The sequence below is a fragment of the Pieris brassicae genome, chromosome 2, assembly GCF_905147105.1.
Source record: "Pieris brassicae chromosome 2, ilPieBrab1.1, whole genome shotgun sequence".
NCBI lineage: Eukaryota > Metazoa > Arthropoda > Insecta > Lepidoptera > Pieridae > Pieris > Pieris brassicae.
The window spans coordinates 8,360,088-8,384,265 of record NC_059666.1 but is presented as its reverse complement, the minus strand read 5'-3'; the positions used below and the strand labels follow the sequence as shown (position 1 = coordinate 8,384,265).

The 24,178-nt window shown below is 32.6% G+C and overlaps 6 protein-coding genes across 12 annotated transcripts in view; 3 read left to right on the top strand and 3 right to left on the bottom strand.

The window, feature by feature from the left end:
- LOC123720802 (E3 ubiquitin-protein ligase HECW2) overlaps positions 1–13,081 on the top strand; it is a 72,368-nt gene extending 59,287 nt beyond the window's left edge. For 3 of the 6 annotated variants that reach the window (XM_045677565.1, XM_045677566.1, XM_045677564.1), the window contains 6 exons: positions 5,970–6,170; positions 6,646–6,912; positions 9,205–9,370; positions 9,892–10,104; positions 10,598–10,764; positions 11,972–13,081. In XM_045677565.1, coding sequence (XP_045533521.1) covers positions 5,970–6,170; positions 6,646–6,912; positions 9,205–9,370; positions 9,892–10,104; positions 10,598–10,764; positions 11,972–12,230 — 1,273 coding nt within the window. In that variant the 3' untranslated portion in view covers positions 12,231–13,081. The remainder of the gene's footprint in view (positions 1–5,969; positions 6,171–6,645; positions 6,913–9,204; positions 9,371–9,891; positions 10,105–10,597; positions 10,765–11,971) is intronic. The other 3 variants (XM_045677567.1, XM_045677568.1, XM_045677569.1) reach the window with 2 other exon arrangements.
- An 825-nt stretch (positions 13,082–13,906) lies between these two features.
- Positions 13,907–15,348, bottom strand: LOC123720804 (plasminogen activator inhibitor 1 RNA-binding protein-like). Its single transcript, XM_045677570.1, has one exon. The coding sequence runs from the start codon at positions 15,175–15,177 to the stop codon at positions 14,011–14,013; it is 1,167 nt and encodes a 388-aa protein (XP_045533526.1). The 5' UTR covers positions 15,178–15,348; the 3' UTR covers positions 13,907–14,010.
- A 1,007-nt stretch (positions 15,349–16,355) lies between these two features.
- On the bottom strand, positions 16,356–17,801 carry LOC123720639 (glutamine synthetase 1, mitochondrial-like). Its single transcript, XM_045677338.1, has one exon. The coding sequence runs from the start codon at positions 17,781–17,783 to the stop codon at positions 16,563–16,565; it is 1,221 nt and encodes a 406-aa protein (XP_045533294.1). The 5' UTR covers positions 17,784–17,801; the 3' UTR covers positions 16,356–16,562.
- A 90-nt stretch (positions 17,802–17,891) lies between these two features.
- Positions 17,892–19,465, bottom strand: LOC123720228 (glutamine synthetase 2 cytoplasmic-like). Its single transcript, XM_045676768.1, has 2 exons — positions 19,451–19,465; positions 17,892–19,212 (listed from the first exon to the last, which is right to left on the bottom strand). Exons 1-2 carry the CDS (start codon positions 19,463–19,465, stop codon positions 18,001–18,003), a joined length of 1,227 nt encoding a protein of 408 aa, XP_045532724.1. The 3' UTR covers positions 17,892–18,000.
- A 398-nt stretch (positions 19,466–19,863) lies between these two features.
- On the top strand, positions 19,864–21,507 carry LOC123718775 (DNA-directed RNA polymerase III subunit RPC9). Its single transcript, XM_045675559.1, has 5 exons — positions 19,864–20,120; positions 20,201–20,267; positions 20,422–20,542; positions 21,025–21,177; positions 21,375–21,507. The coding sequence occupies exons 1-5, from the start codon at positions 20,114–20,116 to the stop codon at positions 21,462–21,464; spliced, it is 438 nt and encodes a 145-aa protein (XP_045531515.1). The 5' UTR covers positions 19,864–20,113; the 3' UTR covers positions 21,465–21,507.
- Positions 21,508–22,278: 771 nt separating this feature from the next.
- Positions 22,279–24,178, top strand: part of LOC123718759 (death-associated protein kinase related) — a 152,458-nt gene continuing 150,558 nt past the window's right edge. Inside the window, exon 1 of one of the 2 annotated variants that reach the window (XM_045675538.1) lies at positions 22,279–22,803. In XM_045675538.1, coding sequence (XP_045531494.1) covers positions 22,658–22,803 — 146 coding nt within the window. In that variant the 5' untranslated portion in view covers positions 22,279–22,657. The remainder of the gene's footprint in view (positions 22,804–24,178) is intronic. The other variant, XM_045675546.1, reaches the window with a different exon arrangement.

Below are 24,178 nucleotides of genomic sequence, written 5' to 3'. Positions count from 1 at the left end.
TTATCGCATTCAAAACGAAAGGTCGCGTTTCGGCTCGCTTATATATCCCTGGGAATAATTCTAAACAATATTCGAGAACTTTCTAGGCGGGCTTGCTACTGAGTAGCGATTGCACAATTCTAGAACGTCCGCACTCTTTGTCTCTTTCGCACGTTGCTCCGTCGTTGTCGTACGGCGTTCTAGAGTGCTCAGTCTAGTTTCGAGAAAGTTCTGATCTTCTCTCTCTCTCTCTCTCTCGTATCATTTCGTCCTTGTCTCACACCTAGAAAGTTCGGTCTAGAATATTCCTTCATCAAAGGGGTATATATAGGCCTGAAAACGCCTGAAAACGGGTCTCCTGAAAACTGCACCAATCGACTACACATGTTGTGAAACTGACTGAAAAAAGGTTTCAGCTTCCTGAAAACTAGGGTAACATTATGGAAATTACAATTTTCTAATATGTGATTGACCCTCTCCTGAAACGGTCAGAAATCATATTACAGCCTGCTGAAAAGTTCTCTAAGTAGTGGAAAAACCTAGAAACATTGTAGTCGACCCGTCTTCGTAACAATATGTCTATTCTAAAATTCATGGCAATTATGGTAAACATATATTTTACCAAAATTACACTTTCAATTTTAGTTTTTACTAGTATTTTTTTGCTAATAAATGCGGATTATACTTAACAATCCTTTTTTTTAATTGATCATTGATATCCTTACTTCCTAACCTTACCTTCCTCCACAGTCAATTTTTGAGCGGGGCAAAATCTTATATATATATATATATATAATAATTCGCCTGCTGGTTCTATATATTTTATATGAAATGACATGAAACACTGAGGTGGTCGCTTTGATTGAAAGCAATGTCATAAAAATCAGTTAGTAAAGGAGAAAAGTAACTGTGGTGATATGTATATAAACATTGTATGACTCAATTGTGTTTATATACATGACAGGATACAACACAATGGTAGAGGGATGTCCACTCAACCCTGACCCCCTATAGGTAATTAATGGCAACCTTTTTTCACAAATGGTGTTAAATATAAAGGGTGAATTTATAATTTGTATGAGTCTTTTCATATTTATTAACAATTATTAGGTCCTTTTAACTTTATGTACTTGCTTTAGAAGTATTACACTAAAGTTGCTTAAAATATTGAAATTAAATTAATGAGGATAATTTCGTACAGAAGCATATACAGTCAGAGAATATTATATACAATTCACCTCATAATTATTCAAAAGTAGTCGCATTGTAAATTGATAATAGTTACATATAAGGCATGATAATCTTCATTTAAACTATCATTTACAAGTGGTATTCTTATGCAAATAGTAAAGACCTTGGTCTGCTTAATATTTGAAGTCAGTAATTTAAAAACATACTACAATATACACCTAATATTAACCACATTATGTATATAACATTGTCTGTGCTTTCCGGTTAACCAATGATGGCACCTAAGAAGTCGTCATATTCTAAGTAATCAAAAATGATAATCATGTATTAGAGAGAGCTATGGACTGTTCCCGTAGATTGTCAACGACGACGCCGGATGCCGGGATGCGTTCCCTTTTATTACGAAAGATCCAAAAATGTTGCAAAGCATATCATGAGTCTATTTTCAAACGTAAATTTATATTAATTTTGTGTCTATTGAAACAAATATTAAGTGTGCATTATTCCGCTACCCGCTATTATAAACTTGTTACCATAACAAAACAACTGTGTTTACTAACTTCGTAACAGAGCATAAACTGTACCAAAACTAATTATGTAATTAACGTTATGAGACGCGCTTAGTATTCATATTAAATAATATTTCAGGCGTCAAGGTCCAAATTGTGGAGCGCAGTCGTACAATGCGTTCTTTTGTTTTCATGTTAGCGACGCCAGAGGAAGTAATTTGTAACGAAATTAAGCACGTATTCGCTTCGATTTTGGCTGAGGTCGGAGCAATGCCACCTGTTACATAATTTAGTGTAATACATTCCAACTCTTAAATTTAGTTTTTTGTAGCTTTGTTAGAATCAACGTGATATTTGATCGAGATACAAACACGCTTAAAGGGCTCAGAATCGTTTGCAAAACATACGTATCGCAAATTGATAACTTACTGAACAATAACGTGATAGTCAATTGTTTTGATAATGTACTGTCTAATCTTGGTTGAACACTGTGAGCATCACCTTAACTAGGGAACTGTGGAATCGGCTCCTTGTTTGCCCAGCTATCTTAAAAAAAAATATTGTTTATCTGTGTATTCTTACAATTTTCATAATCGATAGCAAACACCGACATGGAAAATTAGAATACAAGCTTAATAACTTCATAACTATACTTTCGAAAATTGTATAATAAGGTTGATATAATAATATCGCCAAGGGCCAGTCATTTATTAGTATTATTAGTGATTATTATCTTATTTAATCGCGGGAAGAAATCAATTCAGATCCCTGTGATTATAGTGAGAAATACACGATTATATAATAGATAATAGAGGACAGAAAGTATTTACTTGACACGAATTTTATACGAAAAATGTTTTACACCAAAATTGTAGTAATAGTCTGTATCAGTTTTTAGTGTTTAACTAAAAAGTATACAATTTAAGCGCGTGCAATATTATGCTTTTATGGGAAATAAGTATATAAATATTGCCTGATGTTAAAATTCGTAAAATCCTTAGGTTTCATATAAGTTATTTTACTTGTTCCTAATTTGCTATTGAAATATTAAATCTCAGTTATATGTTACTGTCTTATTGAATTAAATTAAGCTAAAATTTAGGAAAGAATATTCTGTCAATATTGCATTTTACAACTGTAAGTTACTTGCTCTTGTCCTTGTTTAATTGCCTTGATTATATGTAATTGTACTATTGCTCTAGATATTTAACCCAATCTTTAATCAACCAAGTCCCAAACAGCTGCTCGTAAAAGGTTGTTACAAATATAAATCGTTGTCGTCCGTTACATTTTACATAATAATTGCACAGGTGTCTTCATATACATTATATTTCCGGGTATATTTAAAATAACATTTGGCAAATACGTTGGCAATAATTATCTTTTACGATTGTCGTGTTCAATGCAAATCACCTGTTTATGACATTTTCATGTTCTTTATAATTAAATTGTTTAATAAGGCTTTTTTACTTTAGTGTATGTAACGTATAGGATATTTTGAATGTACAAAAGGATTGAATTAAATTCTCAAAATAAAAAGTATACATGACAGACAGAGGCGGACAAAATCTTGAAGCGTCAGTCGACAAGATGGTCGAAGACCCTTGTAAATGAACACCTGTTGCCGAAGATTATACTAAACGAATGTGTACCTATAGTCTAATGAAACAGGATCGAAAATGTGTTTTCATACGTCTCAGGGTTTTAAGATGCGTGCGCGCAGCCCGAGGCTCATAGCGCGTGCGCCTTGAGGGAATGCCTCCTCTGGTCATTAGTTTTTGGAAATTGGGGCCTCAATGATATATGACTGGGATGTGTCGGATGTTTTTGTAATGACTACGGTGAATGTATTATTATGAGTGATTTTAACGAATTTAATTTTTATTGTGTTTTTTTCAAACGCACGTATTAGATTTTAGTAACTTTGACTTTTACGGCCTGATGTAATAAATCCTGATTTAATTTGATGTTGCAAAGGATGCTGTGACATAATTTGTACGTTTTACCGTGTCCAATTGACACGATTTTCATACAGGTTACGAAGAAAATAATGTATTCTTCGTACATTATATTCTTCGTAACCTGTATGTGTCTAAGAAATTCCGATTCAATCATCTTTATAGGATATTATATTCGCAATACGAATTTTCAAGTCAATTGCTCCATTGTTATTCTAATATCGATACAGCTATTATCATACCCAAAACAGTTAACTGCCCCTATATTCTCATGATAATAGCTCCATAATCCTTCATTGTAGTCGCTATATTATTTCAAGGCTTACCTGTATAAGGGTCAAATTATATTCGAAGAATCGGTGTTATTGGTTTATGCATGCGCCGAAATGTTTGGTCTACTCTGCTAAAATCAAAATCTAGTCAAAAATAATTTTTCGTAATGCTGTGCAAAATTAGCAGTGTATAAATTCCTGTCATGAATATATGCAGGTTCAAACTATTGGTTTATGAATAATTTTTTGTGTCTTCTGAACAAAATTATGCGTCAAATCCATCATACCTTCACACACATCTACTGGGCAATGATGTTGGTAACTAGAATATATAGATTTCGTGTGGTGATTCTAGTATTTTCAAAGCATTGTTTGATTCATCTTTCTAGTTAGCTCCATCATAAATTTTGTTATGGTATATCTACCACCTAGTACCTTAGAATATTTTATTATTACCATTAATATAGATAATTGGTATTAGATAATTTTGAAATTGGGCAGAAATAACCAAAATGTTTTTGGTTTTGTTTTGCTTTCATTTATAACTAATTGGTTTATGAAAAATCGTTTTCTATATTCCATTGGCAATAGCCCTTTGATTTCTCAATCCTTCGTAAGAGGTTTCCTAAGAGCGGATACATTTATATTATCCATGACATGGAACATTAGTATCCTATATTTATTACCTTAATAACAAATACATTATATAACACATATAACATATATAATAACGAAAGTTTCGGTTTAGTCTCTTAACATTTGAGTACTAATTTTTATATTGCACAAGATTATTTTTGTACGTTTTTATACATTTATTTGAGCTTCATAAAAATACCTTGGTATTATTATTTCGTAACTATGGTCCTTCTGGTCCGGATTTCCGTTTTTTAATTAAAATTGTAGTATTGCATGAATCCGGACGTTTCAAGCTGTAAAATATTTTTTCTTCCTACTCTAAATAATAAATATTTCTAATGAAAAGCCTAGTCTTAGCCGTTTTACCTTGGGTGTGAATCTCGAGTGTCATTCTTAATTCATATTTGCGCAGATTATCTTGTCTTTAATCAAAACGTATATGTAACATTTCACAAAAAATCATATTAATAAAAATACAATGGAGCCAGCATAGCAGAACAGTGTTATTACTAAATATATAGCCATTAAGTTAGTAAAACATTTAAAACGTTGTGTCGGATTTTGGCTATAGATATAATAGTTAATTGGCAGGGATTCTTGCCTTAGCTTAGGGCAGCCGCTAGTTGAAAAAAAACTACCTTTTATTATCCATCTTAATACTGGCGCAACAAGGATGTAGAGTTCGTAACTTATCAGCAATATTAATTTCTAACCTATTTCGCAAGAGTACTTATTGATACACGTAGTTTTGTATATTAAAATATTTTAATATTGATACAATCATATAATTTTAGGCCTTCTAAAACTTATTTTAACCTCTTAGAGAGCTATATAACAATAATAGTTTAACATGCCACACATGATTATAGTTATCATTATCTAATATCTACTAGGGTGATATAATATCAAAATATTTCTTGTTATTTTCAGCAAGAGTATGTATCTTATTCTATGCCCTTTGAAATTATCGCAATAGCTTTCTTCCGTTACGCGATACGATACCTATCAATTATATTTACAAAAAAGATGTAACTCAAATAAGTACAATACTAATATTGTAATCGAATAAAATTCTGCAAAAATTCTACCGTAGACATATATAGACCGACGATTGTCTTTATGCTCTACGCTCTGTTAACATACACTTTCACAGACAGTGATCATCTCGGTTAAGGTTAGGGCTACATACAAGCTCTTACTTATGCAAATTTGTATATGAGTGCAATAAATAGGTATTGTACAATAGATTTGGTTTCAATTCGCAGTAAATAATATGAACAATAAACTAAGCACCTCCGAATATTTTTGATAATTAGCTTTAATAAAAAAAGATGACTACGAAATACAAGACAAGTCGCCAATCTACATCGAAAAGTATAAGGAAATTTACAAATAAATAACTAAGAATTTTTATCTCTTTCCAGCCTATTCGAGCAGGAGATCATGAGCTACGTGCCGGCGTCAGGATGTAGTTCCAGTGTGGTCCCATCTCCTGTTGCGTCGCCAGCCGCCGCAAGGAGTACCAGGGCCCCAGCGCCTCAAAGAAGAGACTTTGAGGCCAAATTACGCGCCTTCTATCGGAAATTAGAAAGCAAGGGTTATGGGCAGGGCCCAGGGAAGCTAAAGTGAGTGATTAATCGATTATATTATCTTTAAAATAATATTCTGAAACTAGATTTCTCATGCAAAACAATGTGATGTTTTCATATTATTAAACAAAATCTTTAAATGCACTAGGGCAAAAAACTGTTGTTTTTATGTACTGATAACACTATTATTATATAGAATTTATAATATATATTATGACTTCCACTGCGAGAATTATAATTTTTTCTTACATCCATTCCTGTTTTTATAGAATAAATTAATGTATATAAGAAGGAAAAATATTTATTTGATCAATACTGCTTACACAAAAATACAACCTTAACCAAAAATCCGCGTCAACTTTAAGTTCCTGTCACCATCAACACTGATTTTTAGTAGGCGAGAATGAATGTGTATATATGGTTGCCATCTGTCGCCAAAACCTATATAGAGTTCCTACTGGAGTATTATGATTATACATAAGTAACGAACTTTTAACCCTCTACATTTCAGATTACACATACGCCGCGAACATTTACTAGAAGATGCGTTTAGGCGAATTATGTCGTGTAGCAAAAAGGAACTGCAAAAGGGGAAACTATGCGTTACTTGGGACGGCGAAGAAGGCCTGGACTATGGTGGACCAAGTCGGGAGTTCTTTTTTTTACTATCAAGAGAGCTGTTTAACCCCTACTACGGGTTATTTGAATATTCCGCCAACGATACATATACAGTTCACGTGTCACCGATGTCGGCGTTCGTCGACAATCATCATGAATGGTAAGTTTTTTTATTTATTATAAAGTTATTTTTATTATATGTAGTCTTAATAAGTTACAAATTTAAGGAACCATTTCAACAAAGATATACCATTAATACACTGTAATATACAATACAAGTATTTAACAAGAATAAATATAAAAAAGCTCTGAAGAATATTTTGCCTGGTACAAAAACAAACTTAATACGAGTGGCTCTTTCGCTCCTGTCAAACGGCGTAAAAGAAAATAAATATATTAAAAAAACACAATACTGAAAAATATCTATTGATTCCTAGTCAATGTTTTGTTTGTTAGAACAATTATGTAAAATTATTAGCATTACTTAACACTAACAATGGATGCGAAGAACAATTGTTACAATTATGGTCAATAATGAATTATGTCGACATATTAAGTAATTAATTGCAAATTTATCCCTTGCAAGATGCTTGTATACGGAAGGAATAATAAATTTTCTTGCTCGTCTGAGTAGAAATCAGAAAGTACATTTGTTGTTGTGCATTTTTATTAAAATCCAGTTTAAAGCGACATATTAAACCAATCCTATTAATGTATGTCTTTCTAAAAATATACGATATAGTGATTTAAATGATTGAATTGAAATTTGATATTGCTTAAGTAGTATCAAAATATTAAAAGTTTTGTTGTTGGATGATTATTATTTTCCCGTGTAAAACCAAACATGTGCTTTAACCGCTAAACCATGAAAGCGTCCATCATATAGCAATGCCTTTCTATACATGCGGACATATTTGGATACTTAAATTCTAAACGCATTACTTAAGCGGTCAATGCACCCTTAAGTAAGGATATAATTGTCATTAATTCACCCACTTCCGCCGATTGTGCTTTTGTTAAAACATAAACAATGAAGCCTTACAACAGCGACATCTATTAGTGTCGTTGATAAATTCAAAATCTTACAATTCCGTGTTACTCAACAAATTAACAATGTTATCAATAGAGCAGTTCCATTTGTGGGATTTTTTTATCTATATCTATCTAAATAGTAGAATTCCCTAGTGACGAATTTTGAAAACAGTTTCTGTAGTCGTATTTAGGATATTCTCCGATCGGGCCACAATATTTACATTTGCGAGACAATATGGTTCAACTTTCTACCTTTAAACGGCTTATTTTAAAACAATGTCACTACTTAAAAATGTTTTTGACATGTAACTTATTCTGGATCTGATTCATGTGTCTTAAATATATAATTATATAGGTGCATATAAAAAATGTTTTAAGTTAGTTCTTATACCTACATAGATATAATTATCGAACGGTAAACTATGGACGTCACCATTCACTTAAAGTAATTAGTCCGAAAGTGCTTTCTATTTGTACTTTGTCTGAAAGAAAAACAATTTCGTTATCATAGAAGCTATCATTAAAACTTCAAGCGATATCCTAAAAGACAACGTAACTTGTTGAGCCCTCTAGTCTATTTAGGTTCATATAGTTGATAGGGAAATCTTTATTGCAAAAATTATTTATCTGTAAATCGTAATGACTGTTATTCTAGTGGCGCACATGACCCACACCTTAAGGGTACAACCCTTCAGATTGCTGTATTAGTTCCGTGGTCATTTGTCTTTTGTAATAGCGAGTATGTGTCTCACACGCCGTCTTATGGGTCTAAGGCATGCCGGTTGATTTAGTCTATTCTCGGAGTATTTAGTAGGTAAACTATGCATGAAAGCTTTACGACAATGATGGTGCAGGTCTCTCAAGAATGCAAAAAAAACTTTTAGTTGTAATAAAGCAATGTCACGTTAATCTTAACCTATTCAAACAAGTAAACAAAGTTATGTAATATAAAGTATGCCTTTACGTCCCAAAACGGTCAAGTTACACATATCTAGTTTCCCAAATAATAGCGCGTTTTTTTGTTCCGTCACCCGATTCTCATGTAATTGTATATTATTTGTGACTTCATATGAAATTACTTATACGTTACGCTGAACGCAGCCAATAAGTTAGTGAAGATTTTAAAAAAATCAAGGAACGATGGTAAAAACATTTTACCAACAAAATCGGTAAATTTAAGTGTAAACTGGATCGTTAAGAATTATAAGGCGCATTTTTTTTTAATTTGGTAATTGAAAATGTGTATGGATTTTCGTAGTAAGCAGAGACTAAATATAAATCGAAAAATAATGTATGTATTTTTAACGGAGAAAGATACTTAGTATATTCTTTGTCCCCACCCTACCCAATTACATAAACTAAAAGATACCTATATATATATATATATATATAAGATATTAAAAAAGAATATATTCTACAGGTTCAGATTCTCCGGTCGCGTCTTAGGCTTGGCACTCGTCCATGGTTTTCTTCTAGAAGCTTGGTTCACGCGTGCTTTGTATCGGGCGCTTTTGCGACTGCCACCAGCTCTTGAAGATGTGGATGCCTTGGATGCACAATTTGCTGCTTCATTGCGGTGGCTACAGGTCAGTTAATATATCATGAAACATCTTTAGGTAAACAATGCCATGGAAAGTTGCATAAATTTTCTAATTTAAAATGGTAGAACAAGATCTACACCCTACTCTATAGTCTCATTTTTTACTTTTAAAACCTTTTGTGTAAAATGTGAAACAATGATAAACATACTAGCATTATATATACATATAACTAAATATGGGGGCAAATTCGTGTGGTGTATTCATTGTACAAGGTTGTTTAAAAACAGTGTACTCAATGATGATAATACATGAACAACGTTATTAAAATACAATATACACTACAAACACAAATTAATTATGATACACTGTTTTGAAATTAAAATGATGCATTATGACACGTAATCCTTCGATTTGGTTATGAGTTCATTACCGTCAAACAAAATTTTAAAACTTTTAAAATTTGTACATCGTAATATCTATAACCTTTTAATGCATTAGGGCATGAAAGTCACCAAAGGACACGGGACAATCTTGGCCCACGTTTTTAACACATTATTTTTTTACAGTCGGCACGTTGCGTCTCATCGCTAGAACTAACCTTCGCGGTGTCAGAGCGACTTGCGGACGGAAGAGTGTTAGAAAGAGAGTTAAAACCTGGCGGAAGAGATGTCGCCGTCACGGAACGAAACAAGAAGGAATATTTAGAGAAACTAGTTAGATGGAGAGTGGAAAGAGGAGTGGCGGAACAGAGCGAGTGGCTTGTCAGGGGATTCCATGAGGTTGGTGACAGATTTTGTTTAATGTACATCGTAGGTATGTCTTAGCTATCGTAAGACTCAATCAATGAAGTTGAGGTCGATTGAAGAATTTGATAACGTATATGTTGTGATTTTTGTGAGAATTATTTGTTTAATACCTTATGTATTACAAAACGAATAATTTTTGTTAATGATTTGTTTCAACACTGGTAAAAACCGAGACCCAAAACGTTATTTGGCAAAGTGACATGAGGCCCAAAATCTTTTTTAGTTTAAAACTAATATTTCTAATACCGAGTGGTGTAATACTTGCTACATGAAGAATCAAATATCTGGCCTTGAAGTAAAATTTAAGTATAAACCAATAAATTGTTACTACTATTTTGACCTTTCATATATGTAAATACACACTTACAATTTAATGCATTATTGTCAAATTGTGATATCGAAAGAAAACAAATAGATTGACACAGGTGTAATAATTTAACATTAAATTTATTATGATGTTCTCCAGGTGGTAGACCCTAGACTAGTCGGTGCATTTGATGCTAGGGAACTGGAACTGGTGATTGCAGGGGCGCCAGAACTGGATGTGGCGGATTGGAGAAATAACACTGACTATAGAGGAGGATACCATGACGCACACCCTGTCATTGTCTGGTTTTGGCAGGCTATTGACAGGTACATAATCATATATGTATATTAACCGGCAACATTAAGAAATATCACCATCGGCCTTAAAGGCGGAGGAATCATTTTTAGAGTTCCTATTAGGTCATGCGCAAAATCCCATGCAAAACGGTCCGCAATAAGCACAGTAAATACAAAAATAGTATAAATAATCTTAATAAGAGTATTTATTTTACACAAGTGCATGAAAAATCTTAGTGTTGCTAGTAACCGACAGGGGCCGCTGTAAGATTTGCTTACACGGATATACTTTGTCTAATGGCAGAGCTTTATATTCTTTGTAATTAATGCTATAAGACCGTCGAAGAAGACGGACCTGAAACACGCCTGCAGCGCAACCTTGAAATGATTTAATTGATATGTGTATACCACCAATACATACGCCATCAAATAGAACAACCAAAAACAAATGCAAGTATATCTGGGCAGGTTCTACAGGTTGGTAGTTTTCTAAAACTACACAAGACGAAATATATTTGTATGCTGAAGAACTAAGCTAATTCTATAATAACCATACAATCTTCAGAAAACAACTCTCAATATTAATATGGATTTGTATTACACAAACGAGTTTTAAAATTTATGTTAATAAGTTAAACCAAGCTAGGTTTAACTTATTAACATAAATTGTCAAGGTCGTGAATATATATAACCAGAAATACTTGTGTATAGAGAAAATGAAACTAATTTTTACAATATTAGTCTACAAAAGGATTAGTTAAATATTTTATTTAATAGGCCTACTTAAGCTGTTTATCTCTTTACTGTTATTTAAAAGTAAGCTATTTATTAATAAAGAGTATTTTAATTAGTAAATCTATTACAATAGTAATAACAATAAAAAAATGTTGTAAATATGTCATTATATACATATTTTAAATACGTAATTTAATTACTAGTTACGTTATATCAAGGTCTTCAATTTTGTTTGGTCATCTATGACGGCCATTGTGGTTAGTGATAAGATAGTTGTAAAACCATGTGACAATATTATGATGAAGAAATTTCTTATAATATTACAATTAATTTTAAATATGCCATTCAAATTTATTATAATAAAAAAAAACTATGTATGTTATTTTAATGTGTATGTTACAATAATGGTTTAGTGAAAAATAAAACAATTATTAAATATATATATAGGTTATGTAATGTTATCTCCATGAAATATTATAAAATTAAAATGCTTTTTTTACAGATTTTCAAATGAACAACGTCTCCGTCTTGTACAATTTGTGACTGGGACTTCATCAATACCTTATGAGGGATTCTCTGCCTTGCAAGGATCTATCGGTCCCCGAAAGTTCTGTATTGAGCGGTGGGGACGAGTAGAGTCGTTGCCAAGAGCTCACACCTGCTTCAACCGCCTAGATCTGCCTCCATACCCGACACCCCAGTTATTACATGAAAAGTTACTTTTAGCTGTCGAAGAAACAAATACTTTTGGAATTGAATAAATGTCAAAATATTATTATGTGTAGGCAACTGACTTAACAAGTCTTATATTGTGCCCTTATAATTATGTATGATAAATGATAGTAAGGCCGATATAGTGTTGATGCACTCAATATCTATATATAACTGTCATATTAAACCTATGTCAATATAAAGGCCACTTATCTGTCAAGGTTTGTACTTTACTGCTTTTATTTGTAAGATAATAATTGTATTGTGGCTGTGAAAAAGGCCCCAGGGCCAAGATTAGTTTTTAGGTATGCTTTATGTCACTAATTTATAACATGATCAAAAATTATTTATCAGCATTACTCAACATTATTCTACCAAAATAATACTTTAATTATTCTTAAGAGTTATGTTAACATGAATACTAAGGGATAATGAAACACTTTATCGGCTAAGACAGAGAAGCTATAGATTGTTTAAATAACATCCATTTCCTAGTCAACTAAATATAAAAAGTTTAAAAAATTGGCAAAAAATATAGTATTGCTTTCCCTGTAGATATTCTTAATTTATATTGTATTAGATAAATAATGAGAATATGTGGATGTTGTGATGTTCGCTAATATTGATGTTCCTCATTTATTTATAAAATGTACAGAACACAGAATTTCTCTTTGGTAATGGTAAATGTGAATAAACAATCACATTTCCTGTGAACTTTATTATGAAACTTTAATTTAATGTAAATATATTATTTATTGTGCTTGTATGTATGATACACAGGTGTAGGTATGTTTCTTTTCAATAAGTTTTAAATGTTAAATCTTTAAACTACCTTGAGTATTGTTTTATGTAAAAAATTCTATGTAACTTGTTTTTGTGTGAAAGTGATAAAATGTGTCAATATACCTACTATATTAATTATATCAATACTTTTATTTAGTCCTAAACCAAAGTCCATATATTTTGTTAACTTGTTAGAAAAGTTGTATATTCTACAGCTAAATATATGAAGTGATCCAGTTAAAATAAGTTTCAAAAGAAATAAGTTTATGTCAAAACATTTAAAAAAACACTTATGCAGTAGTGTAAAATATGGTTTACCAATGCAGACTCCATAAACAAAGCATATTAATACTAAGTAAGACCACCAATATTGCAGTTTGTCTATAAGCTGATATGGATATCATACAAATGCTTTATATTCGGGGGAGGATGTTATTCGACTGTAAATAGAGAAAAGAAAATTCAATATTTCACACTTACAAAATGTTTATTTTTCAAAGAAGTTTGTGTAACAACAAAAATCAACCTTGTTATTTAAAGACCTTATCTTTTATAAATTTTAAGACTATTTACAGATTAAGTTTGCATTATTTTGCCAACAGAAACTCACGACAAAATGCAACAAGGGTTATTTTCACAAATACTCTAATCTATGTTGTGACGGAGTTAATTCAATATAGCATGTCTCAGTCAAGAGTTTAAAATCTTATTCATACAACTTATTAAAAAGTTAAAACCATAAGCTGATGTGATTACATTAAAAAGCTACTGTTATACTTTATAAACCATAATGCATTACTGTCGCAATTTTAAAACAGAAACAACCTCCCCCTCATCACTACCCGAGTGCGCTTAGTCAATTCCCATCACTAAAATTTATTCTCTCGAATCTTAGCAAAGGTTCATTGTCAACACTAAGGCTAAAATTCAATGTAATATAATACACATTGTAAATATTTTGTATATTTACTTCAAAAAAATAACAGTACAGTAATTTGTATCTCTATGTATTTTGAGTAAGGGGAGTAAAGGCTCACTGTTAGTAGTCTAGCTGAGAGAGGGAAAATCCTTGCTGTCATCGACCTTCGGAGGAGCCACCTGCGAGCGCGCAATGGGCCGGGGCTCCTCCACCGGCACCTCATCGCGTGGCGGCCCGCGTCCGCCTCTACCGCGTCCACCCCTACCACGGCCGCGACCACCTGGGGCGCCACGCCGCGTGCCGTCGCTGAACGTGAACTCGATGCCCAGCAGCCGCTTCTGACGACCCACACGCTGCGGATAGTCAGAAATGTCGTACTCCTCATCGCTATCATCGTCCTCCCCCCCTTCCTTCTTTTTTTCCAGCATCACCAAGTTCTTCCACTGGCTCAGATCCTCGCCCTCGCCGGCCTTGCGTAAATTGTACTGGGGCGCGGTGCGTTGAGCATTTCGCAGCGCCTTGTACTCATCCAGCGTCAGCTCTCGAGGCTCTTCCTCGGTAGGCACCGTACGCTCGGGCTCGGGCTGCTGCCCATCCCCAGCACCCACGGCCGGGGCCTCCGCGGGCTTCTCTTCCCCGACGTCACCATCGGATCCAGTTTTGTTCAACTCCTCCTCCAAGTCGTCTTTAAGAGTGCCCCAGTTGTGTGGGCCCCCACCTTCCCGTTTGTCGACAGGCTTAACTCCCGTTTTATCGGAACCCGACCGCCTATCGAACTCACGTTTTCCCCTGTTGTCGAAACCAGGCCTAGGACCGCGTTGTCCTTCGCGGGGCTCACGAGGAGGCCTCGGACCGCGACGCTCACCTCCTTCAGAGTTGTCATTGTAGTTGCGTCGCTCAAAGTTCGGTTTGCGATCTCCAAACTCACGACGAGGCCTAGCTCCTTCCTTGCCTTCTACGGCCCCATTCTGAGGACGTTCCTCGCGGCGACGAGGCGTAGGACGTTCCGCATTGCGGTCGTTGCTCCGCGCCGGCCCCTTGTTTTTTTGTTGATCACCACTCTTATTTTCCTGAGACTTCACATTTTGAGTTTCCTTAATACCTTTCCTCACAACGACATTGCCGATCTTAGGTTTGGCCTCAGGTTTGCCCTTATTTTCTTTTTCGGCCTCTTTGGTCTTCTTTTTTTGCTCTTTTGCTTGCTCTCGCGCTTTTAACGCATCCAGAGGATCGGACTCATCGTCCAAGAAAAGAGCATATCTATTAACAATACCCACACCGTAGGAATTCTCCATTATGATGGAGTAGATATTTTATCTACACAAAAACTGGATGTGGTTGGATTAATTTAACACACTTAGAAAGACGGCATTTTGCTGTTTATTGATTTATTAATATGGCGGACAAACTAACACACTGTACGCCATATGACGGCAGGAATAGAGAAAAGAATGAAAATGGCTGCGATTTTGATGTTGCCAGCTTATAAAAAAATAATTCCTTCATTCATTAGATTCCGCACTGCTTCCAGCTCACATAATATTTTTAAATCAGCAATATTAAGGTGGTAAACTAAAATAATTTATTAGCTTAAGTATGCTATAACTTTTTGTTCCCGTCTGAATCATTTATTCAACAACTTGAAAATATGCAAAACAAAGTATTACACAACCTTACGTACAACCATAACATCTTACGGTTTGCTTTGTCAGAGAAATGCGACTGACACTCAGCTTATTTTTACAGCTGTAGAAGCAAGTGATTTTCCACGACAGTCCACTATAGTTGCCTAGGTAGCCTAATCAGTTGCTATAAAATATAATTGACTATTCATTTGCCAATACAGTAATGTTAATAGTAAAAAAAGTTAATGTACACAGGTAAAAATTATACAACTTTGAAATGTTTAAGGTGAACGATAGACGTGAAAGAAGGCGTGTAACAGATTTTAGAATTATTGCACGCTGTATATATTTCAAATAACTTTACCCTAAATTTGTATTAAACGATATACTCGTATAGTCACACATCTATGACTTTTCGACTTTAAATTCATTCTCCCTATAAAAATATAAACGCTAACAAATGGCAATACTTACTTAATACATAGACCATAATCTCAGTCAACCATACTTGATAGATTATAAATGGATCATATCATAGAATAAAAATAGCAAGATAGACGGCAAAGGAAGACCAATTTTAAATACTTATTTTAGGTAATGTGAGCCATGTGACTTCTTTACTCAATGTGTACTACTATAGTAAATATATGTGGTTTTTACCAACCCATTATAGAATACCTTTCCGGACTTTTATGTAACGGACATACAATATATATATATTTATATATATATATTTTTTTTTTAATTTTAACAACTTTACATAATCCCATGCAGCACTTTATAGAAAAAAGTCAACCTACCAGTATTTTATCTTTATTAGTTGAAACAATTTCTTACATATTTAACATTTGGCTGAATTACATCCGATTAGATTTTTTATTATTGACTAGTGTAGAATATAATCAATGAAAGTATAAACGTGCTGCCAATATGTATATAATATTTTATTACATAGAAAAATTTACATTGTTGTATAAATTTAAATATATTTTTTTAATGTTTCTTGACAATCAATTAAAACTACACTATTGAATTTTAAACTTTACATAGAAACTTCACTTACAAGCTCCTTTTTTGCCGCCGCCACCGCCACTTCCAACAGATCCTAAGCATGTATCCATCAATAAACCGCATACTAAATAGGGATCGCAATCACCGGCTGGTCTTCTATCTTCCATAAATCCTTTACCCTTTTCTTTAATATTCCTTCCCAATCGAATAGAAGCTTTTCTATTTGCTATTCCCCAAGAAAATTTATCAAAGGGTGCAGTTTCAAATTTCCCTGACAGACGCATTCTATTAGTTTGTTCATCATGTTGATAGTTTTTCATGTGCTTCATATGATTTTTTTCTAGCCTTTTAATACATTCTTCAATAAAAGCATAGCCCCCGTCAGATCTCATTCTTTTTGTACTAAAGTTGTGATGCATACCGACACCAGGATGTTTTGGACCCATTGGCTTTGGATGATAAGTTATCACGACTCCATAATCTTCAGATATTCTAGACATTATGTAACGGGACATCCACATATCATCTGGAGCTTTTATACCAATTGTGGTTCCTATCTGCCACTCCCAGCAAGCAAACATTACTTCTGCATTAGTCCCTTCGAAATCACATCCTGCGTAAAGACAAGCCTTTGTGTGGGCTTCACAAATATCCCTACCTGCAATATACTTTGCACCGATTCCACAATAAGAAAACTCATAATTAACTGCTGGAAAACCACCACCTTTTGGCCAGCCCAAACCCCATCCATCGACATCTAACATTGTATACTCCTGTTCCAAGCCAAACCATGGCTCTTCAGCTTTGTGATATTCACAAAGGTCATTACAAAACTTTCTATGATTGGTTTTTGCTGCTGAACCGTCACCCATATATACTTCCGCTAATACAAGGACATGCGGCTCTAATCGAAACGGATCGCGATAGACAGCACACGCTTTCAGGTTAGTATCAGAATTCGCAGTTGTTGCTTGTCCAGTAGAGCTACCATCAAAAGCCCAGCCTGGTGCGGCATCGGCACTATATGGAGTACAAGATAGAATCCTATCCTTGCATCTCATATTTATACCTGATCCATCAATCCAGCAATAAGTTGCGAGAACTTTATTACATGGCATAGGTAGTCGAATATACCTGTCCATTACTTTCTTGCTCATGATATGATTTATAGACTGCTTGAGCATATTTCGGTTTGAAGATACACGGACATTTTTGAAACTTTGTAATATAGGACTCCGTGTGATGCATTGAATCAAAGATTCCATAATTATCTTTTATTTTTTTGTGATACTTATAATATAAAAAATATTATATTTTGTATAACTTAATTTTTTACAGAAAATTTGTTGTTAAGACTGTTCGAAAAATTTTAGTTATGTCCAATAATTTTATTTAATGGTATATTCTATTTTCGAAAAGGATTGTGTTTTTTAATTGTATAGACCAGCCAGAATATTAGAAAATTATTTAAACTTTTTTAAACTATTCTACATATATTTCTCCAAGGAGAGCGCATATTCTGTATGGGTCACAATCGCCAGCAGGTCGTCTATCTTCGAGAAATCCTTTTTTATTTGCTACAACGTTTCTTTGTAATCTGACAGATGCGCCTCGATCTGCGACAGCCCATCTACATGAATCGTATGCTGCAGTTTCAAATTTACCTGTTAGTCTTTTTCTGTTTTCTTCTCCATCCATGAGACCATAATTCTTAATAAGACTAGTGTGTCGTTCACATAAAATATTACACACTTTTTCAATTTCCGTTAACCCTCCATCGCTACGCATTGTTTTTACGCTGAAATTATGATGACATCCAATACCTGGCTGGTCTTTTCCCATCGGTTTTGGGTGATAACTGATAATGACTCCAAAATGCTCTGCTATTCTATTTAGGATATATCGTCCAAGCCATAAATCATCAGCAGCCTTAATTCCTAAAGTCGCGCCTACTTGATACTCCCATGAACCTTTCATCACTTCAGCATTCGATCCCGCATAATCCAGACCAGCATAAATGCAAGCTCTTGCATGGCACTCCGCGATTTCTCTCCCAGCAACGTGCTCACCAACGCCACAGTAAGAGAAAAGAGATTTCGTTGTAGGATAGCCTCTGCATTTAGGCCAACCTATGGGCCACATATCAAAATCGAACATTGTATACTCTTGTTCTATACCAAACCAAGGTTCTAGGTTTGATATTTTACTTAGTATCTTTGCACAATTAGCTCTGTGATTAGTAGCAGTCGGTGTACCGTCTCCATAATACGTCTCACATAGTACTATTACGTGAGGATCCATACGAAATGGATCACGATACACTGCAGATGGTATCAATACTGTGTCTGAATCTTTAGGTTTAGCTTGTCCTGTAGAACTACCGTCGAAAGACCACTTAGGCACTGAAGAAAGTTCGCAAGGCAGTTTTTCTAATACTCTATCCTTGGAGCGCATTGTTATGCCACTTCCATCAATCCACACGTAAGATGCTAATATTTTATCTTTTGGTAATGGTAAAGATATATAATGATTAAAGTACGTATCCAAAGGCGTAGTTGTTTTTTGTCGAAAAAAAATATCTCCCTTTTTTTGAAAATTGAAAATTTTAATTCCAGCAGTGTATAACTTCAACATTTTACTAAAGATTTGGTCGAAATAATTGAAACAATTAGATTTTTCAAAATTATTGAAAATCTAGTAGGTTTTAAATTCACAAAAAAATATAAACTAGTATGAAACTTTTAATTATTATCTCAATGGCCTTTAAAATGCAAGTAATTCTTCCATGTTTTTAAAGTCTGCTTTTGAATTGAATATATAGAAAATAAACTAAATATAAAATTTTGATTAACTTTACGTATAGTCTACACCTTAATAAAGATTTATATACGACTCCTTTTTCAAATATAATGATTTAGATAAGGATGTTCACGTAGTGAGACACCATTATTAAGTTAAAAGTTATATTATACTAATTTATTTACTACAAATGCAACGATTTTCAACATTTCGTAAAGCTTTTTATAATCCCGTACGAATGCCTATTTTATAAACCTAAAATTTTAAAATATATTACAAAACGTTCTAGAAATAAATTATGGTAAGTAATTACTCAGTTAAATTAATCCTTAATGATCTATAACGTAGTCTATCAATTTTTAAATATACCATATATATTAGAAATAAATGGATTCTCAACTTAAACATTTTATCCTCGCAAGTAATAGTAACTATACATATCTTCGTGTTCCTGTTTACAATTCTATGGCCTGTGTCATTTAGCCATAGAGTATTTAAATATAAGAAGACGTCGTGTGACAAATGTCATTACTTAACATATAATAATTGTATTTTATGAACTATTAATAATTAATTAATTCTGTCAAGCATTCCTATTTCCTATAATATAAGATTGTAAAACTATAAAAAAATACGTCGGATACAATAAAGAAGTAATAGATACGGTTGATGAGATAATTCTGTCTTAAGGGCGCATAAATTACATATAAAATAATAATACATTTAAAATGTTACTTACCCTGATTTCTATTTTCTGATATCCAATGAAATTTAATTTAAATAATTTCGAAATCGAATGTTAGGTAAATAAAACTAACCAAAATCGTTTAAAAATTGAAAACGTTATTTAAATTAAATTACTTACTATTACATTTTTTTGCAGAAATAACACAAGACGAAAACAAATTAATAATTAATATAAATCTGCTCATTTTAGTTATAATGGAAATGTAAGTTTATACTTTATAAATTAAAGTCTATAAAAACCATAACTTTAATATCATACCCAATAATAATAACTCCATTTCATCGTCTTGCTAATTTAAGATTTACCTCTGTTTATTATCTAAGCTTTAAGTATTAATGGTTACTTTCTTATTCCAGAATAAATGCAAATACCGCATTTCTATCAAATTTTGAAGTTATGCAAATTTTGCAACAATTGAAAGATAATACTCAAAAAAAGCACAAGAGAGAAGCATCTCTAGCAACTGTTACATATGAGGTATTTTTTTTGTTTTAGTAAATAGTAACATAACATACATTTGATTCATCTGCTAAATATTACCAGATAAATATTCACTTAATAAGGTATGTTATCTTTAATAGGATATAGGTTTGTTCTTCTTGTGATTAAAAACCAAATCCAGATAGTACAAAAGTTTGTAGTCAATTTTAATTCCATAAAAAATCCTTGTTGGTGATGTAGTATTTATTGTAGATATCTTATACATATATTATAGGTATAGGTAGGTAGGAACTAAATAAATAATTGCCTCCCTGAGACTCTAACTTAGGATTTCTGGCATCAACAAATCTAATTAAATGAAATATAATTATAGATTAGATTCTAATTTAACTTGATATTAATAAAAATTATTTATTATAGGAAACTGGCCAAAAATGTGACTTGAAATATATTATAACAATTTTTGTTTTTGTTGTAAAAAAACTATGTTTTGTATTGTAATAAATATTGTTTTACAGACTGTCAGATATTTACAAGACACGGAATGTCAACATCAAAGTAGTGAAAAAATTAAGAATTTCTTGGAATCATTAAAGTCATTTAAATTGACCAAATTAGAAAAATTAATGATGGTCAATACACCACCTAGGACAGAACTTGAAATACAACTGGTAAGAAACATAAAACAGTAGACCAAATATCATATTAATATTTTTTTAATTTTGCTTCCTTAAATTAGTACACTAATAAAAAAAAAATAACTTAACTGTTTAGTATTCATTAAAATATAGATTTTATACCTAAATTATTTTTTGGATAGTGATTCAACAATAGTATAGCCAAAACATAATATTCTTATATGTTTCAGATTGTTCAAGAGAGTGAAGAACGGTTATCAGAAAATGATGTAAAGCTGATTATTGGTGCTGCAAATGAAATCTTTCCACAAGCTAGTTAATTAAATGGTCTACAGGACCATTGTTTTTTTTTATTAAAATTCAAAATTATTAATAAATTGGAAGTGATCTAATAATGATTATTTTACACTAAAATATCTATTCTTAAGAATCCATATTAGTAGGTGTTGATGACCAATGGTACATACACTAAAGTAAGTCTTAAATTGCTGCTTAAAAAATATCTGTGAAACGTACTTATTTATTAACAAGTACGCGCCATCTATTAGGATTTTTTTACATAAAGGTTTCTAGGCTTCGCTACAATTAGGCCATCTATTCCCGGAATCTAACATATTCATAAATAAAATATATCTAATTGGTTACTTTACTACATAAAAATGCGTGGTGAACAGCGCCATCTAGATTAATATAGGCGGACTCCTAAGACACAATTTCAAATGGAACGACGACGTCCGCTTGAAACCAATAATGTTGCCAACGTTTAATCTAATATTAATTCAGGGTAATTGTAAAAGTATACACTCTGTTCGCCATTCAATAAATGTATTTTTATGTATTATGTAACTGTTGATATTTGGATCTATACAAATTTCAATTTGTATAATTACTTAAATTTGATTACAACCAATATTCCAATAAAATTATCCGGCTGATCACTGTCCTAGGAGGTTTGTGTATTGTATTTTATTTATTCCAAAGTATCAACTTTTGTCAAAAGTATTTCATCTACGAATGCGTTAATAAGTAATAAATAATTATTTAACTTTTATTATATTTAATGCGTTTTCTTTGCACTAGGTGGCAACATTTACGGTCGCTAGGAGACGGGAGTTAGCGACTTGCTTTCTTGGCAGAAACGTGTACGGCGAAGTGCGATCGACTCGTCGATGCGCAGCTGTCTTGCCGCGTTTATAATTTCATTTAAAGTTTTCTCGAAACGCGTGTGTAAATAAACAGTTTGTTTTATTTCTTTACAAATATGAAGTGATGCAAATGTTTGTTTAAACGTGTTGATTTACGTATTGCTCGAGCCTTCACACAGTAACCGCTTCTCGCAATGACAAGGGAGAGCATTCAGTTACCTTTTGAGAAACCGGAGGCATTTAAAATGTTTCTTATGGCCTAATTGATGCCTTTGTAACGTATAAGTGTATTCGTTTGTAATAAGGACTAAATAGTGTTCATTGGTGACATTTCAAGTTTCCGTTCGTCAGTCGTCTACACGTTCAAAATGAGTGTTTTAAGTGGTATAAGCAAAGCTGACTTCAAAACTGCTAGCGATGGACTGTTGGAGCTGTCGGAAGAGAAGCTACGCAACATCATGAGGTCGGAGCCCATCACAGATACTTATCATGTGGAACAGACTCCGTTTGCAAGGTCAGAAGCATGAGTTATCATTTATCAATCTTATGCCATATATCATTCACTCAAGGTGACTAGTTCCATAACGAATTAGTTACAAGTACATGTGAAGGTGCAAAAAACATGGGGCAACGGTTGTCAATTTTGACTATGTTTAATTTAATTTACCTCCAACCTCAATTGTATTTAAAACATCTGTAAACATTTTACATACAAATCTAATAATTCATATGGAAAGTTGCACCTAAAATAAAAACTTGAAATGTATAGCAACATTTCAAGGTGTTTCAGAATGATGTTAAATTTTAATTCTAAACTTACTAGATGCAAAGAACACTTTAGATATAAATGACTGATGAGCAGGGAGTTTACCTTGATAATTTAAATAGATAAGATTTTACTTCACAAAGATAATTTATAATGTACTAGTATGTAGTTCATATGTGATAAAAAAAAATCTTGTTTGTGTTTTTGTTTTAAATTTGTAGCTTACATTTCTTTATTTTGGTTTTGAAAATAATTTCTTCTTTTAAAAGAAAATTATGTTATGTTCTGTCAGTATAGATCCATATTTTTAAAGTTGAAATCTGTAGACACAAATTGAAATTTTAATATAGTATATGATTGAGTTATTTAACAAATTTTACACTTCTAAAACAATTGTATAATTTGTGTTGATACATGTAAATGCATCTCAAAATTCATTAGTAACAATTTTAATTAGTTTATATTGAATATATTACCTTCATCCAGCTTGAAAAGGTGTAAAGGGGTGAGAATTTGTTGTACACACATACAACATTTACTGTGTCTCAATCTACTTTCTTTCAATTTCTGAAGTGGTATAATATAGCATGTTATGATAAATGTTCAAAATGATAAAATTATTGATATGTTGCAAAGTTCTTTTAAATTGTTTTTGCACCATTAATGGTGTCTCTGAACAAATACAAAATATTACCCATAAAAAAATTAATTTGTTTAAGTATTTATTCACATTAAATTAATAGTTTTTGATTAAATTAAATTAAGTTAAATAAAAACATTCAAACTTAATTTAATTTAAATTCTCACTTCAATTGTAACAACATACATTTTGCTTTATTGTTTTCTTCTTTTTATTTATAAATACAAATATATTTAAAATATACTATCTACTTTGTTTAATAGATTACGCCTTTTTTGTCTTGCCTGCGAGGTGCATGTTAAGCTTATTATAATAATTCAAATTAATCTCTAGCATCTTATATATGAAAGCAACATTAAGGTATAGTAAAGTAACATGGACAACCTCGACAACTTTTCCCCTCGTTGGACGCAACCGTGCGGTCACTAGCAGGCATACATTAACCCCGTGAATTTACAACAAACGTACTTGGTGTAATCTCTC

What these genes read in the sequence shown, in the direction of transcription:
- LOC123720804 (XM_045677570.1), bottom strand. Translation starts at nt 15,177, where the DNA reads ATGGAGAATTCCTACGGTGTGGGTATTGTTAATAGATATGCTCTTTTC.
- LOC123720639 (XM_045677338.1), bottom strand. Translation starts at nt 17,783, where the DNA reads ATGGAATCTTTGATTCAATGCATCACACGGAGTCCTATATTACAAAGT.
- LOC123718775 (XM_045675559.1), top strand. An exon ending in ATTTTAGTTATAATGGAAAT is followed by an intron (nt 20,268 to 20,421) that starts GTAAGTTTATAC and finishes TTCTTATTCCAG; the next exon opens with AATAAATGCAAATACCGCAT. An exon ending in CAGAACTTGAAATACAACTG is followed by an intron (nt 21,178 to 21,374) that starts GTAAGAAACATA and finishes TATATGTTTCAG; the next exon opens with ATTGTTCAAGAGAGTGAAGA.